Raw genomic sequence first — 17,085 nt, 5'->3', positions numbered from 1 at the left:
CTCCGGTGCCCGCGCCAGGCCCGTCCCTCGGCGGGGGTGGCCCGGCCCGGCCCGCTCCCTCCTACCCGTCTCGGTGGTGGGCGTCACGTGCTGGCGCGGCGGCCCCGGATGCGGAAGTGGTGAGCGCTGCCCGGAGCGTCTCGTCGGGACGGTGCCGCTGCGGCCGGCCGCCGGCGGGGGACACGGGACCGGGAGGTTAGGGCCCCGCGCTCGTCCCTCGCCCCGCTCTGCGGCCGCTGGAACGGGTGGGGGCTGCGCTCAGGCCCGCCGCAGCAAGGCTGGCTCTGGCGGCGCTGCTATGGGGCTGGCTCGTCTCGTCCCGCGGCCGCCGGTGAGCGGCCCGGAGCGTTGAGGCTCCGCGGTGTGTCCCCCCCGCCGTTCCCCTTCCCCTGGGGCTGGCGGGGCTCTGGCGCGGGCTGCCGCGCTGCTCGCTCCGCGTTACCGCCTCCCTTGAGGGTAGCGGCCCCGCCGAGCCCCGCTGCCGCCAGACCGCCCCTAGCAGCTGCTCCGGGGGAGAAACTCGGCCGTCTTCCTTTGCTCCTAACTCAGTTTTGTGAGCCTGCACCTGAAGAAGCGCAGGCGTGGCTGTAGGTGGGCTAATGGCCGTGACCGTGGGAGCGGGCCGTAAATGCATGGGGTTTATTCGCTGTCCTTTTCACCCGTGCGGGGCAGCGGGCGCTTTCCTGCGGCGCCCTCGGTGCGGGTCCTGCCGTTACACGCTGCCGCCGAGCGCCTGTTTCTTCCAGACCCGCATCCATTACAAGTTTAAAGGTTTTACAGAGTTTATTTTAACAAACTTCGGATGTACGGGTTTGTTTTTTTTTTCCCCACTATGCCTTTATAACTCGGTAAATGAATTGACTTTCTGGAAAGCGCATCTGCAAGCTCAGTACTTTGGTCTATTTGAAAGGCATACTTATAAGTTCCTCTGCGTTTTGATTTGGTGTAAGAGTACAGTTGCAACAAATATAACTGAAAGAGCTTATATTTTAATTTAATAATGTGGCTATAGTTTTATGAGGAAAACCTTTTTTTTCTACCGATTATTTCCGGTTTAAGTGCACTTCTAAAAAGAGTAAATTGTAAAAGTAAAGGTTCTCCGTTGAAATATGCTCTATTTTAAATGAAAATGGCAGGAAGAAAAAAATGCGGCGGTTGATGCAGTTAAAGTAATGCAAAGCAGTGCCTCAAACGGAGATGCTTGCACGGCCCTCTACCGTCTGTAGCGCTGCCCTGTGCTGGGTACGGCTCTGCTGCCTCGGTGTGAAATCACCTGGTCGTGGATTCTGGTATCTTTTGGAAGTTGTGGAAAAAGATGTGTGAAAGAGATGGAATGACAAAAAACAGGATAGAATTGGCAGTGGGCATAAGTCTGGGTATTCATTTCAATGCATTTAACACAAGGTTCAGAATTTAGATTTAGACGGCGGTCCTAGCTCTGACAGGAGTGCTTGTAGAAGCAGTTCTTACTGAACTTTTAGTCTGATATTTATTAAACTTTGTAATGTGCCTGCCTTTCAGGTGGGGCATTGGCTGTATAGTGGTACGACATCCTTTGTTCACGCACTGAGCATAAAGAATGGTTTTGTAATGACAAGAGATCTGTGGTGTCCTTTCCATATTAGATATGCAAGATGTCTTCAACTCAAAGCAGCTGAGAGGAACTGGAATTCAAGATGAGAACCAACAAGGTGTACAAGCTCGTCATACATAAGAAGGGTTTTGGAGGCAGTGGTCAGTATCTCCTGGTTCATAACTGAGATCAGCACTTTCTTACTTACTTAAAGCAATTAACTGATTTATTGGTCTTTTCCAGTGAGGATGGAACTTTAACTTTACAAGCAGTATTACCAGCCAGAGTTTGGAGAGCTCTTTTAATAGCAACATACAGCAGAATAAAATTGCATTTGTCAGAACAGAATGAGATCACACCTATAAAATCAAATGGCTTTATTCTACCTCTTCCTCTTTTGTTGTGTCACTTTTGTTTTAACTTTGTATTTTAGTCGCTCTTAATAAGTGATAGACAAGTCAGTGACTTGTGACTGCGTGTAGATGTGTTTCTGTGTACTAAGAAAAATGTCATTTATTTGATTGTTCCGTACTTCTAGACTTAAAATCATAGTATAATAAAGCTTGTTAAGATTCTATAGATATCTGCTTTCCTGCTGATGCTTGTTATATGAAAAATACAAAAGAAGAGTCTGCTTGCCTAATTAAGGCATGCTCTTTTACTGAACAAATCTTTTGTGAATGCTCTGTGATTTGAAAGAAAAGGTTTTTCCCACAAGAGTGCCCAGACTGAAGTGGCTGGATAGGAGCACTATCGTGTAGTGAATATAATGCATTGCTGACGTGTTAATCCTGGGCTAGTGTATTAACGTGGAGTAAGTTATTGCATACGAATGTGCAGGCATCTGTCTTTGGTGTATATCTGTTCATTACAGTTTTCCTCATTCGTTTGTGTCTTGTAGATGATGAACTGGTGGTGAATCCTAAAGTATTTCTTCAAATCAAGCTGGGAGATGTTGTGGAAATTGCACATCCTAATGATGAATACAGGTGAATTCTCTTTTTGCCGATATCAGTCAGGTGTGGTTAGAGCACTGAAAAGGCATGTTCATGTGCAGTGGCTTCTAGAGTGAGAGGCTCTTATTGCTGGTATAACTTTGCTTCAGGATGCTGTGGGTTTTTTTTCTTCCTGAAGAAAAGTAAAGGGGATAACTATAGCTGGAGCTGTTCCTTGAATTTTGTGGAATTCTTTGTGTTTGGTGTTAGTTTGCTGACCTTCCATAGGGCAAGCAGCACCTGAGTATACAATCTACAATGTCTTGATCCTCTTTATAGAGCTACTGTTACCTAATGGTTATTCTTCCACCCTGTAGTATATCCTAGGCAAAATTAATGCTTCCTGGCCAGCTATAAAAACATAAACCTGTTTATATGAAGCCGTTCATCCTGTAGCCCTGTATTTGGCTTATCTGAAAAGTAGGAGTATACTTACATGAGTTTCTGAGAAGTTCCTGTGTGACTTGCTTTCCCATTTAGAGTATCATCTTTACCTGAACAGTACCTTGTAATTATAATAGGTATAAAGAACAAGACAGGATGACAGGCAGAAAGGATGATGGATGAAGCTTTCCAGAAAATATTAATGTTTCTCTTTAGCTTATGGCATGTTCTGTGTTACTAAATGGTTTTGAGATAGTGATTTACCAGAGTAGACTTGGTATTTCAACTTGTCTACCTTTTTTTCTCTGTTGTATGCTAGCCCCCTGCTTCTACAAGTGAAGTCACTTAAGGAAGATTTGCAGAAAGGTAAAACTCTAGACTTGTAGTATGCTTAGTAAAATAAAATCATAGACAAAGATTATGTGATTTGGCTGTACCTGTGATTGACTAATGCATATATTTTATCTTTGTAAGAAAATCAATGCTTTGTCCATTTAGGAATGGAAGGATTATCATTTTATTAGAAAATGAATAGCCAATTTAAAATCTGTTTTTTGTTGAGTAATGTGAGGTACAGTTTAAACAAAATTGGCTTTTTAGCTTTAAATTTTTGTTTCTGTGTTCTCTGACCAGTTGTATATGTCTTCTTGCAGGAATTAATTCAGCCTACTCTTTGAGTTTATCTTGTCTACTTTGATATTAACAACTCTTAAATTGGACCATAGCTGAAAAGAAGCTGTTGTCTTTTGCTGAGGGCCTAAGTGTTTCATGACAGTCTCGCTGTATTGCTTTTGTACTTGTAAACCACTTGAAACCTTCTGGGGATGTTAACTTCTCTGTTGTCCTTTCTCATTTTTGTGGCAGAAACTATAAGTGTGGATCAGACAGTTGCACAAGTGTTCCGACTGCGGCCATACCAGGATGTCCACGTGAATGTTGTTGACCCAAAGGTGAGTGGCTTTGCAACATTTTTCCATTTGTCCCTTCACTTAGCTCAAATCAGAGCCTTATGAATTTCCATCTACAGTAGTATTGGGAAAAAAAAGGCATTTCTTTTTTTATTGAAAAGTATTTAGCCTCCTTTCCTAAGAAAATGAGTCTTGGGCAATTGAACTATTTGTTTGTTGTGCATCTCTTTATTCTCTCCCTACCATCCCTGCTTTCTTTTTTAAGTTTATGGACCAGCTTCAACACAGCCTTATAGAAATTTAGAAATTTCAAATATCTTTAAATTCCTGAAATTCTGGATAACCAGGCAGAGTAAAGAGAAACAGTAAGTGGCCTAGTCAAAAGAAGAGCCATGGCATGGACTTGCATTATTTGACACCAGAGAGACTTGTAAGAGAGGCATCTCTTGTAAATGCCCCAACTAGAAAAGAGCTTCAGACAGAGCTTACATTCAGCACAGGGCAAAAGTCTGCAGGAAATGAGGCTTCCCTAATGTCATGAACAATGGAAGGAATTTGTTTTACTTGTGCTTCCAATTTGCACCGAGACTTGTAGCACAGACTGAGTCCTTGGGCTTTTTCTGGTCACATTGTGCATCACAGTAGTTCCAGGTACACACACAACTATGGCAGTTATTCTTCCCTTTTGTCTTGCATCTGTTAGGAGTATAGACTTGCTTTAAAATGGCTCTCCCTGTAGCATTTTGTTCTTAAAAGAATAGATTGAAGTGTGCTACTTAGAAACAACCAGTAAAATCTAAGCACTGTTTTTCTTCTGTTTCCCAGGAGGTGACCTTGGACTTGGTGGAGCTGACCTTTAAAGATCAGTATATCGGGCGTGGGGATATGTGGCGACTGAAGAAAAGTTTAGTAAGTCCTCTACTGTCCTTTTGTAGGGTGGAGGAGATTACGTACCTTTTTCTTTTGCTTGCTGTAAAAGAAAATAAGCATTTTACAAAATACAGAAAACTGAGGATGAGACCCATGTCAGCAACTCTTGGGAACTTGTGCTGCAAGTACTACATCAGAGTTCAGGAAATGGATGTAAATGTGTTAAAGAAAAAAATAGTCCCATCATTTCCTACTCCATTGAGTAATATTAATTACTGCCTTCAACACTGAAAATGTTGTTGAGGGTTTTTTTTCTCCTTATATTCTGAATTTTAATGATTTATTACCTTTGGAAGAAATTGAATCCAAATGGTTTTCAAGTAGAAAGGTGCTGAAGTATCCACTCTCTGATAGTACCACTTAATAAGCACCTATTAGAATTCATTTGTTTCTGCATCTCTGAAGTGCAGTCTTTGGCTCTTCTAAGGGCAGCAAATTAGACAAATGAACCCAATAAAAGTTCATACGTCTTAAAAACTGTTTTCTGTTGTCTGTTGCAGAGGTTCTGTAGGCTGAGGCGTTAATATGCTCAGTGGGTTTTGTGATTTTATGGCAGAAGTCACATGTTTGAGCATGGATGTTTTGGACTTTTTTATAAATTGGTCTGCTCACTCTGAGCCTGCTGTGCTTTTAACACCTGTAACTATTCTTTCTTAGGTCAGCACATGTGCATACATCACCCAAAAAGTTGAATTTGCCGGTATCAGGTGAGTGACTCCTCTGAAGGCTTACTATTGCTCATGACTTTAAATTAACGAGTCCAGAATATCTGATTGGAGACCCTTCTCTGAAAAATCCTTCATGTTTTATTGTTCTCTGACTCTTCCACAGATTTCTGTCTGCACCATGGGGTGGGGGAAGGCTTCTATCTGATCCAGGGTAGAAGAAACTAATAGTAGGACAGCCAGCCACATATGTTGCTTCTGATGAATGCCAAATAATTTTCCTTTTACCTCTTATAATATTCCCCGCCCCGCCCCCCCCCTTCCCAAGATGTATTAATAGTTCAGATGAGGGTTACTTCAGTTGCTGTTGAGATGAGAAAGGGACAAGGAAATGTGCAGATGCAGAGGGAGACAACTCTTTGACTTCTTTTGGATTAAAGATTACATTTTTAACCAAATAAACTTCTCGTCTGTCTTCAAGTCATCCTTGAGTGCACATTTTGGTACATCCCTTATTTGCTCAAATACTGATTCTCTCATCTTCATGTTCACTCTGGTTAGCAAATACTCTGCACTCCTTTTCTTCCAGGGCGCAGGCAGGTGAACTGTGGGTAAAGAATGAGAAAGTCACTTGTGGATACATCAGTGAGGACACCCGGGTAAGATTTCAGAGAACAGGGGAAAGGAATTTTTTCCTTTCCTTGCCAGGTTTCTTGTAGTTCTATCTTGCTTGCAGATTTCTATGGATCATTTGAAATGGTAAGGTGAAGGATGGCAATCAATTCAGGAGAATGGATGCTTAGTAGAGTTTAACTCTTTGGCGCTGGCAGCACTAGGGATTACTCAGGCTGTTGAAATGCCATCTTGATAGAGGGGAAATTCCCTATGATGCAGTGGGCATCATATAATTTGCTCTATAGTTAGCTTCTGCATTTGGCCGTTTTAGTGAATGCACCTTGTTTTAAATAACATCTTTCATTCCTTTGCAGGTGGTCTTCCGCTCCACTTCTGCCATGGTTTATATTTTTATCCAGATGAGCTGTGAAATGTGGGATTTTGATATTTATGGTATGTAGGTAACTGACCTGCCTGATTGTGAATGGCAGCAGCTATCCTTCCTGTCCCTACTAGAAAACTGCCACTACTATTTATTTCTGCCATGACTAGAAAACTAAAATATCCCGCCTTTGGCCTGGGCAGTGCTCTGAGGTGCACTGTGGTGCCGCCTTAGGTCCTTACTTGCAGTGCTATGTTTTCCTGTCTCCTGGGTGTTCCATAATTTTCCTGTACCTCCTGTAGGGCCTGAGTACCATTATCTCAGTGGTGAAATCAAGGGGACCAACTGACTCTGAACCTTGGAAAGGTTTTCTGTGGATATTAATGTCTTTGGTGACGAGGGCAGGTGCGAGCCTATGTGAATTCTGAAACTAGAAGTGTATGGAAGTCCTGTCCAAAGAGGACCTTGATGTTTCAGATTTCTCTTCACTTTGCCTTAGTGAGGAAGCAAAAACCCTGCCTTAGCCCAGGCAGAGTCAGCTAGAAGTATAAAAACTTTAGGCATTAAGAGTGAGTCACTTCTCTGTGTCATTGTCCTGTTTTTTTCTGGCTTAATTCTTTAGCAAACCTCTTGCCACTTCCTTTGACCATGTGTTTAGGCATATGTAACTGGGCAGCTATTCAAAACTGAGCAGGGGATCAGTTGTGCATACTATGTCTAAAAGATAGTACAGATGCTTTCCCAGCATGCTGCGAATGTGTTGGGAAAATGAATTTAAAAGTCAGATCCTTTTGACAGTAAGAGTCTTGTTTACGTTCTCTGAAACATAGTCATGCTTTTTAATCTTGTTATCATCTTTGCTTTAGTGATATTAGCATTCATTATGCACACAGCTGCTCTGATTCTAATAAAAATAATTGTCCTAGAATCTCAGGGTCAATATACCCCATAGTTGAAGTAACTGCTGCTATTTGATGCTTTGGAAATGTTTACTTTGCAGGGGACCTATATTTTGAGAAAGCTGTGAACGGTTTCCTTGCTGACCTCTTCACAAAATGGAAGGTAAATAGCTGATTGAATTCATCGTGTTCTGAAAGAACGAGTCACTGCCATATTAATGAGCCCTTTGATGTGCCAGCTTGAGGAAGACCCTTCATTTCACACATTTCCTTTCCAGGGGGTGGCCAGTGTGCTCCTTACAGTTTAGTTCCATTGCATACATTAACACTGTAACTGTTTAGTGAAGTTTTAATTTTTTATTTCCCTGGAATTGTTAGGGCTATCTCTCTAAACAGTAATAAATATCAAATTGCCGTGAGTATGTATAAACAAATTGAGTCAACTCTCTTTATTTTTTAAACAAAAATCTTGTATCTTGACAACTACAGAGAGGAGTTTCTTTAGAGAGTAGTGGAGAGTGCTCCTGTTAAATGTGCTATAGCCTAGAAGCACAGACTCTGCAGGACAGACCATTGTGTTATTTCATAGAGGCATATGCAGCACTCATGCAGATATATTAATACAACAGTCTACCTTTTTCTAGTTACCTTTGGTCCTAGGTGTGAGGGGAAAGAGGTGTTACTATATGTGTTTATACACAGGTTTCTACTAATTGTGATGCTTAAGGTTTTCTTTTTTCATCTGTTCTTCCTGGACAGGAGAAGAATTGCAGCCACGAAGTGACAGTGGTTCTATTTTCTAGAACATTTTATGAAGCAAAATCTATAGGTATGTAAATTCTGTATTTTCATGTTTCTGTTTTTAAACCTGTCTCCTTCTCTCTTGAAAGTTGGTCACAGACTGCCAGTGACTTTTCTCCCCTATTTTTTTATGCCCATGTCCAAAGTATTCCCTACCAAGTGGATAGACAGGCATTCTTATGAAAGTACTGCAGTGACAACCTTATGTAGAAGAATATATGGCAAATTTTCTTCATCGTACTCAAGCTGTCATACTGTTTTACAAGCAATTTTAATATTGTGTAGGAGATCTGATATTTCTCTAAGTGTTGGTTTTTAATGGAAATAACAACTCCTTACTAGAAAAGACGACTCATTTCTATACAAGAGCATAGGATAAAATCCATGCTTTTGCTTATGTTTCAGATGAGTTTCCTGAAACACATCGTGCATCAATTCGGCAGGATCATGAGGGAAGATTTTATGAAGATTTTTACAAGTATGTCTTCCAGTTATTTCACCTCTTGTCCCACTGTGTATGTGTAACCTGTGTGGAGAATATTATGTTATTAACTGTAGGACTTTGCAAGGAGTTAAGATAGTGAAAAACTGTCTGAAACTGGCAGCAAATTGATGAGTAGTCCCCATTCCATCTGTGAGTGCGCACTCATATTTGCTAAGTCAGTCTTCCACGTGCATGTGAATATTGTGTTGTCTGTGCTCTGTTGCAATTGCTGATAAACTTAAACGTTCTGTAGTGTTGGGAGTAGTTTTTGCATAAGGCTTGGTTATTTTTCAAATCTTTACATTCTTGAGTAGTTGAAGAACAGATGGTGCCATTGCTGAAACCACAAGTGTTCCCAGTTAGGTACTGTGGCTCTTTGGCTGGTGGTCACAACAGATACAGCTTTTGAAGCTGTCACTTGATTCTGAACTTGGACTTGTTAATGATCTTACCGCTTTGCAGAACAGTGATGGTATATGGCATATAATACTGGTCGCCTATTTAGAAGTGAGAGATTATTCTCGCTGGGGATGTGCCCAACTTTGTGTGTGCGTCTACACCTTAGTGATTGCTACAAGTATGCAGTAGTTCTAACATGCTGCCTAGCAGAAGAAAGAAACACTGACCTTTTGTGCGTTCCTTTTTCTATAGCTTGTTCATCCCTTCTCACTTCCTCTTCATAGCTTCCTTTCATGGTCCTCATTAAGTTGTGCTCTTTCTAGAGTTGTAGTTCAGAATGAGAGACGAGAAGAGTGGACTTCATTGCTTGTGACCATTAAAAAGCTTTTCATCCAGTATCCTGTGTTGGTACGACTGGAGCAAGCAGGTACAAGAATCCTCTTTTCCCATGGTTTTACCCTTTTTTTTTTTTTCTTTTTGTTGTTGTTGTCTGTAAACTCTCTAGTTTCAGTTGAGTCTGGTATTGTACTACTTAGTCTTCTCCTGGCTAGGCTGTTTTGCTTGGGTTTTTCTGTGAGATATACTGATACCAATTTTGCCTGTAGTTTGTTGGAGTGGTAGGATTTACTACAATTGCTATACTACGCTACAAGGGAGGTTTTTTAGGGTGTGGTTTTTGTTTTAAAAGATAGTCTATACAGAGATGATATTTTTTTTCCTTTTTTTCCTTCTGAACACTTGGCCAGAGGGCTTTCCTCCAGGTTACAATTCTACCTCTGCACAAGGGAACTACCTGGAGGCCATAAATCTTTCATTCAATGGTAAGTTATGAACAACGGATAAAAATACACAGGTGAGGATCTACTAAAGCAGCTGCCAATAAATGGGTGTTGACTTCTGTTGCCTGTTCCTTAACAGTGTGAAGAGGAGGGGAATATTAGGTGGTTAAGTTGTCATGTCAGCCTCAGAAGAAATTGTTTTTTGTGTCTCTGGAAAACTAATGGCTGTCATATAACTGAGTTTTGGGTATTTCACGCCTCAGGAACCGTTAACAGGGACTTGTTAGAATGAAACTTTTTCTTCTAGCTGTGTATCTGTATGAACCTCTTGGAATAAAAGTTGAAATTTTAAATTATGGAAGTATTTCAAAATCAGGTTAGATTAAACATGGTTTAGGTGAAGCTGATCCATCTTTGTAGCAGGGAGATGGATTTGAAGCGCTGGAAAGGATCTCCGAAGATCTGCTTTTTGTGATTCTGCACATCAGATATCATTCTGTCACCTTAATTGCTGTCTTGTTACTCCCATGGGAGGGAGCACAGGATGTTATTTAAAATAATTAGTGATGGCTTTACCTTGTTAGGTTTTTTTGGGGATTTGTCTGTTGGTTTTGGGGTTGGTGGGGGTTTTTTTTGAGATGTTAAAAAGGAAACGCTAAGCATATGAGAAAAATACTTTTTATGTATCTGGTTCCCATCTTCTCTTCTGCCCTAACTCCTCTCTTTCCTGTACCTTCATTAACATCTATTGGTTGGACAAGACTATACAAGCCCTCTCATGCTTGCATGTGCTTTGTGGAAACTTGTTTAATACCACTGTTGAGAGAGTCACCTCCCTTACTCTGAAGAAAAAACCCCAAAACATCCAGCATCTTTTTTCTTTTAAAGCATTCCCTAATTCTTTCTCTTAGTGTTTGACAAGCATTACATAAACCGGAACTTTGATCGGACTGGCCAGATGTCTGTGGTTATCACACCTGGTGTGGGTGTATTTGAAGTTGATCGACTCCTTATGATTCTAACCAAACAGCGGATGATAGACAATGGTAAATAAGTAGTGCTACTGTGCAATCTTTATGAAGGCAAACAGATAGATTTGGAAAAGCTCTAGCTTTTTCTTGCTATGAAAAGGTATCTATAGTAACTTGTGTACTCTGGAAAGGGGATTACAGCTGGAAGACTTGTGTTCACACTTCCTATTGAAATGGGCAGATTTTCAGAGAATTTATTGGCATTTAATTTCTTTTGTTTGTGATAGAGAATTTCATCTGTCTGTGCAGACCTTTCCTTAAAGGAAAAACTTGCATTAGTTTAGAAGAAACATTTCTTATATCCCTACTGGCACTGTTGTTTTGTCCCCATACCACAGGACTGTTAACTACCATTTTCAGTATAATTACGTCTTAGAATGTGATAGGAATACAGATTGGGCTTTCAGCTCAAATTGTTGATCTGTTTTGGCTTAGCATATCAGCCCTACTTGGTAGATAGCTGAACTCTACTGTTCTTTGTTTACAGGGATAGGTGTTGACTTGGTATGTATGGGAGAACAACCATTGCATGCTGTACCACTCTTTAAGGTAATGCATGCTGCTTTTCCTTCTCTTTGCTCCTACTAGAAATGTTACTTATTTTGTGACTAGCTAGACACAACTAGTTGCTATGCTTCTGAATTCCTCGCAGCTCCATAATCGCTGTGGACCTGGTGACTCTAGATTGGGTGATGACTACAATATTCCACACTGGATAAACCATAGGTAGGTGAACTCTTATCTGCCTTTGCTAAACACTTCTGCTTTGCTTTCCTCTTTATAATCTGTTGAATTCTTTTTCTTCTTTCATTGTTTATTTCCTCTGCTCTCCTTGTGAAGCAAAGACATATACTACAATAGTCTTGCAGAACTAAGAATGTTCATGCAGAACTCTGTGGGCATTAATGCAACATATCGGAAATGACAGGCGATTTGCAGAGGAAAAGTTCTTGATCTTAAGCTCTGTTTGCAGCTAACTTAGTTCTAGCCTTTAGCTATGCTCAAAGGAAATCAGGAAGCTAAAAAAAATACAGTCACTTCAACTAGATTGGTTATTGGTGAAAATAAATACATCTCAAATGAACAGTTACGGGTAGAGAAAATGTGGATAACATGGATAAATGTCAGAACAGTGGCAGGAAACACTGAGGCTCAGTGTTACGCTGTTTTACTCCAAGACATGGTAGGTTTCCTTTCTGCTTTGTGTTAAACATTCTGTACCATAATCCTTTCTTTTCTTTCTCTACACATAGAGATCAGGATCCAGGATCAAAACTATCTCCTCAGTCCTTGTTCTGCTGTAGGATTTTTATTTTTTTTTTTCTCTCTTTTAATGCCTCATTTTATCTGTGTGCATTAATTGACGGTCCTGACCAATCACCATTCATAGATTGCTCATACCTGGTATTTTTGAGTGGCTGGAAGGCATCTGATCTTTGCCTTAGATCAGGTATTTGAAGCCTTATAATAAGGCAGGATTTAAAAGATTCAGATGACAAGAAATAGATTTTAATGAATAAATTATTTCAAATGGGAGGTCTGTAGTTTTCGAGCAGCTGATGTGAGTCATTACTGTCACGTAAAGTGGGGAGCGAGCTGTGTAAACTGCACATTACTGTATAGACAGTGAAAGGGGATACCTCTCTGTAGAAAGAGGATTAGCTGGGGAATGCAGGTGTAAGCACATTAACAAGAGGTCTAGACTGAGGCCGTATGGGAACCAAATCTGGTCTTTGAGGAAGGAGTAGCTTCTCTCAAGTTAACCATCTATCAGTGTTTTCCATATGTTGTCTTATGCAGAGAAAGGTGTCCCCTTTTCTCTGTCTACTAGCTAGCTCAAATTCACAGGCTGTTTGCTGGCATGCTAACCATGTTCAATTCTTAGAAGACAGCTGAGCTGCCCTGTTTTTTCCTTTCAGTTTCTACACATCCAAAAGCCAGCTCCTGTGTAACAGCTTCACTCCACGGATCAAGCTGGCAGGAAGGAAAGTAGGTATCTTCCTGATTTATCTTTTCTTCTTACTACTTGTCGGATACCTTTCCTCAGCCAAGCATCAGAATCTTTCTAGCAAGTATTCCCACAGCTGTAACTAAGTTTCTGTGTTAAAAGACAGTGAAAGCAAAGTTGTAATGATTGTTGTAGGGATTGTGAATGAGGGACTGGTTTGTAGGCCTTTCCTTTCTAGGATGAAACTAGGTGAGGAATGTTTTAGCCACCATAAAAATTAGTTTCATTCTGTAACAAAGAACTCTGTGGAGTGGAAGAAAGGTATTGACAAAGATAAGTTTTTTACACAGGTTTATGACTAAGTATCAGTATTTAATACATCTGAAGTGGTCTGACTGCTTGGCTGAGTCAGCAGGATAAAGTTTAAGTTTGATGCTTGATCATACTGGGGGATATTTCCTTAGAACATGCTGACTGTCTCCCTTCTCTCTGTCTTTTCTCTTTCTCTCTCTCTTTTTTTTCCTTGTTTTTTTTGGTCACTTCACACTTCCTTTGTTGCACCCTCCAGCCACTGACTGAGAAAGCAAAAAATAACCGAGATGCCTGTAAGTAATTGCATTCTGGAATGTTCTGTCCCACTGATTTCCGAGCTAATGAACAGCTGTAGTAAGACAATGACACTTCAGCAAAAACACCACTGGTGAGATGCAGGAAGGGACAATTGTTGCAGAAAACCATCAAAACCACATAGTCGTTATCCAGGATGTTAATGTGCACATATCACTTGCCTTCTTGGCAAATAACTAGTATGGAGGGGTGAGTTTCTACCCTGGCTGCTTGTCACCTGGCTAGGGGAATAGATGGTATCAGGCTGGTGTACTAGTGGTACTGTTTGTGGGAGTAGGACAGGAGATCATTCCTTGCATTTTTCTAATACCACCTCGTTTCAGGAAGGTCTACATTTTAGAAGTGAGGCTGTCTGTTCATTCAAAGATGCTTTAAAATGTACAATTCCCTTGTGAGGGAATTTGAGGCATCTTTTCATGCAGGGATTGATTTGTTGATTATTAATTTAATGTCTTGGATATATAGGGGAGAGATATTAAGGCCTCAGCAACCCTGATTGAGAGTCACCAACTTTGATAATTGAGCTGCTCCAGCTGTTTAGCTCATGAGACTTTTGGATGTGATTTCTTTTGGAATAGATACTTCTCTTAGCGGTGAGAGTTGGATACTTCTAACCTGCAGATTTTGAACATTCTTGAAAGAGGTTCTAGTGCTATATGATTTCTATTTCAGCATTAGGGGCTCCAAAAGATGCTGAGAATGCCCTGCCTATCCAGGTAGATTACGATGGCTATGATGCCCAGGTGTTCAGGCTGCCAGGCCCATCCAGAGCTCAGCGCTGCACCACTTTCAGGTAAGAAGCTTGGAGTGTACTAGTTCTAGAGTAGCCATGTTATGGGGTACTTCTTGATGCATAAAATGCTTTTAGAAATATAAGGAGAATTGTGTTCCACATCCTTACAATTGAACAAAAAGCTTTATCTGTAGCTAATATTTATGGCTGCTTGTCTGGTATTTTACTTCTAAGGTAGTGTGTGAGATCTAGGAAAAGGCATAAGTATACTTTTTCCTTACATCTTTAATTTTGTCTGAAGTAAAATGAAGCTAGTCTCCCTTGCTCAGTTTCTAGCAGATTTTGCAAACTGGGTAAGAAAGTACTTGCACAGAGTTGTAGAAATAATATTAGTTTGATGCACTGCTTAGTAACTAGTGTTGAACGTAGAGTTGTGGGGAATCTTCCCTGAGAATGATGCCTTTCTGAATGAGAGAAGAAACAGAGAAGCTGAATGCATGTTCTCAAATATTCCATGGCCTTTCCTCTAAGAAGAAAGGCTAATTATCCTTAGGTCCTGGCCAAATTCATTGAACAACCTATAAATTTTAGTGCTTTTTCAGAAACACAAAATTGATGAACTTGTTTAGAAGTGTTTTTTTGCTTTCCTTCTTTCAATAGTATTGCCTAAATCTGAGGAAGCTGTGCACGTGGACTCATTTGTTAATACGAGCAGCTTGTGGAAATTCATGCTGGAAGATGCCAATACAATTTAATGTAGTTAATAATTCCAAGTAGTTTCCCTATAGCTATGTGTTCCTAGCACTGTAGGCTCAGGTTTAGTATCTTCTAGACCACATCTGTATTACCAGCTTGATGTGGCATCTGTAGAATTGCATAGAGTTGAGCATGCTTTTTTCACAGCTGTTGTGCTGGAAGCATTTCAGTGTTCTGTTCTTCTATTGTATGATGCACCAAAGTATCGATTACCCACATATTCAAAAAAATACTGATAGCTTCCTTGTAGTCCTCTTCTTGAGCTCACCTATTGAGTATTAGAGTCTCTTACATGACTTGAGCCTGTTCAAATCCCTTGATAACCCAGGATTACTCTTCTTCATATCACTGGACATAACCTGTTTATTTTCAGCAGGTCTGTGAGGGAGCGAGAAAGTCGTACCAGAAAGAGCTCTAGTTCCTACGACGTCTCATGCAGCCCTTCTCTGCAGAGCCGCACGCTGCCCCCCGAGGAGGTGAGGAGCCAGGCTTCTGATGACAGCTCACTGGGCAAGATCTCCAACATCCTGATGATCCCACGGCCTCATCTGCACCAGTGTGAAGTCAGCAGCTCTTTGGGCTATACCAGCACCAGAGGTCAGCCTAAGGCAGATGGGAAGCAACCTTAGGTGGTGAGAGGGGAGAGAGAAGGTGGAAGCTTGTGTTGGCCACTGCCAGGCCAGCATAGGGGAGACGGTGCTTGTATTAGCATTCATGGTACACCTTTTCTGCAGTTCCAGTTATGGCTGGATGTGCGTTCTGCCTTTATTATCTTTGTCTAATTCTTTTTTTTTATTGGCTTGTCCTAAATAGAAGTGTCCTGACACTGATTTGCTCTTTTCCCTTGTCTATTGCCTTAATATTTGACTATTCTCTTGTGCCTGCCTGCAAATGTGGACATATACAAGTAACTTTTTATTATCCAGGTCACCTATAATCTGTCAAATGAGAATTGGCCTTAGTAGTGAGCCCTGGGGGACCCTGTTTATAACTTCTCTCTGTGGGGATTTGTTGTCATTAAGAGTCACTTTCTGGATGCCTTCTTTTGACAGTGTACTGCTGAGCTATCTTGGTGTGTTAGCAGTGCTGACACTCTCTCTCTCTTTTTTTTTTTTTCCCTTCCTTCCTTCCTTCCAATTTAATTTCGTTCTCAGAGAGTATGCAGTATCTTCCACAAACCCAACTTGTTTCTAGGTAAATTGTATTCTGCCTGTAATTGCTTGATCTTCTGTAAAATTCTATCCCTGAAGGCTCTTCATGGGGTTTTTTCATGTCATGCTGTACGACACCTGATAGCATATTTATCCTGTTACAGGAATTGGATTTACTGGTGTGGAACTGCTATAACACAGTGTACTTCACATTACATTTACCTTTCATGTTTTCCCCTGCTGTTGGTTAACATACACTTTTTATTGGTATTTCTGTTACTCCTTTAGTTTGGAGGATAGTCTTGTGACGCAGCTGAAGGTGTGGGGATGTGTGTGGAATAGGACTGGCAGGGAGGGAAGAGTCAGAGTAATTGGGGGTTTTCACATGTTCGAGTTGGCAGTACAGAGTGGTAAATGAGAGCCTTCCCTCTCTTTGGGATTTCCATTTGTTGAACAGAGTAATTGGTACTTAGTCATCTCATTTATTTCTCTCTCCTGTTTCTAAATAACTGCACTTCTGTTATACATTGAATAGTAATGACTAACTGGTAGCTTGCTGAGATCATGTCCCATGTCTACTGGAAGTAATCCTTTATTTCAGTGGTCAAATCTGAATATTACAAAAAAGGCCTATGTTCTTCAGGTGTAGCTTTTGCTATGTCTTTGGTACCCATCCTGAAGTTTCTGGTGTGTCAGTCTTGATTTCTCAGGAAATCTGAAAGCTCTGAGGAATTCTTTGGACTTGACTTAGCAAGTGGTTTCTTTATGGCTTCATTTAGTATAAAGTGACACAGTATACAGCAATGCTGTAATGGCAGATGAAATAATATTCTTTGTTGTCTGGATTCTTGTTTACATTGTAACTTGCAGACTGGATTGAAGTTGCTTTCAGCTTCTCTCCCTGCCTACTCTTCAGCTCTCCTTATTCCCACTTATCCTGGAGAATCTTTATATCCCTAAGCAACTCATTCTCTTTTGCTTGGCTTCTGCGTGATCTCACGCTGACTTTAAGTTGTATTTTCCAG

At 40.9% G+C, this 17,085-nt stretch overlaps 1 protein-coding gene across 16 annotated transcripts in view; it reads left to right on the top strand.

Moving 5' to 3' along the window:
- Window positions 1-2: 2 nt before the first annotated feature.
- Window positions 3-17,085, top strand: part of DEPDC5 (DEP domain containing 5, GATOR1 subcomplex subunit) — a 45,992-nt gene continuing 28,909 nt past the window's right edge. For 5 of the 16 annotated variants that reach the window (XM_075769970.1, XM_075769980.1, XM_075769976.1 and 2 more), the window contains exons 1-21: window positions 80-195; window positions 1,626-1,734; window positions 2,475-2,562; window positions 3,272-3,318; window positions 3,817-3,902; window positions 4,686-4,769; window positions 5,448-5,497; window positions 6,045-6,114; window positions 6,445-6,523; window positions 7,453-7,514; window positions 8,111-8,180; window positions 8,558-8,630; window positions 9,359-9,462; window positions 9,782-9,856; window positions 10,726-10,860; window positions 11,333-11,394; window positions 11,498-11,571; window positions 12,765-12,836; window positions 13,331-13,398; window positions 14,093-14,213; window positions 15,283-15,506. In XM_075769970.1, coding sequence (XP_075626085.1) covers window positions 1,677-1,734; window positions 2,475-2,562; window positions 3,272-3,318; window positions 3,817-3,902; window positions 4,686-4,769; window positions 5,448-5,497; window positions 6,045-6,114; window positions 6,445-6,523; window positions 7,453-7,514; window positions 8,111-8,180; window positions 8,558-8,630; window positions 9,359-9,462; window positions 9,782-9,856; window positions 10,726-10,860; window positions 11,333-11,394; window positions 11,498-11,571; window positions 12,765-12,836; window positions 13,331-13,398; window positions 14,093-14,213; window positions 15,283-15,506 — 1,702 coding nt within the window. In that variant the 5' untranslated portion in view covers window positions 80-195; window positions 1,626-1,676. Of the gene's footprint in view, window positions 196-660; window positions 772-1,625; window positions 1,735-2,474; window positions 2,563-3,271; window positions 3,319-3,816; window positions 3,903-4,685; window positions 4,770-5,447; window positions 5,498-6,044; window positions 6,115-6,444; window positions 6,524-7,452; window positions 7,515-8,110; window positions 8,181-8,557; window positions 8,631-9,358; window positions 9,463-9,781; window positions 9,857-10,725; window positions 10,861-11,332; window positions 11,395-11,497; window positions 11,572-12,764; window positions 12,837-13,330; window positions 13,399-14,092; window positions 14,214-15,282; window positions 15,507-17,085 lie in introns of those variants that run through there. The other 11 variants (XM_075769981.1, XM_075769975.1, XM_075769978.1 and 8 more) reach the window with 8 other exon arrangements.

The sequence above is a fragment of the Balearica regulorum genome, chromosome 17, assembly GCF_011004875.1.
Source record: "Balearica regulorum gibbericeps isolate bBalReg1 chromosome 17, bBalReg1.pri, whole genome shotgun sequence".
In the NCBI taxonomy this organism is placed as follows: domain Eukaryota; kingdom Metazoa; phylum Chordata; class Aves; order Gruiformes; family Gruidae; genus Balearica; species Balearica regulorum.
Note: the sequence above shows the minus strand (reverse complement) of the source record. Positions and strands in the feature narration are given on the sequence as shown.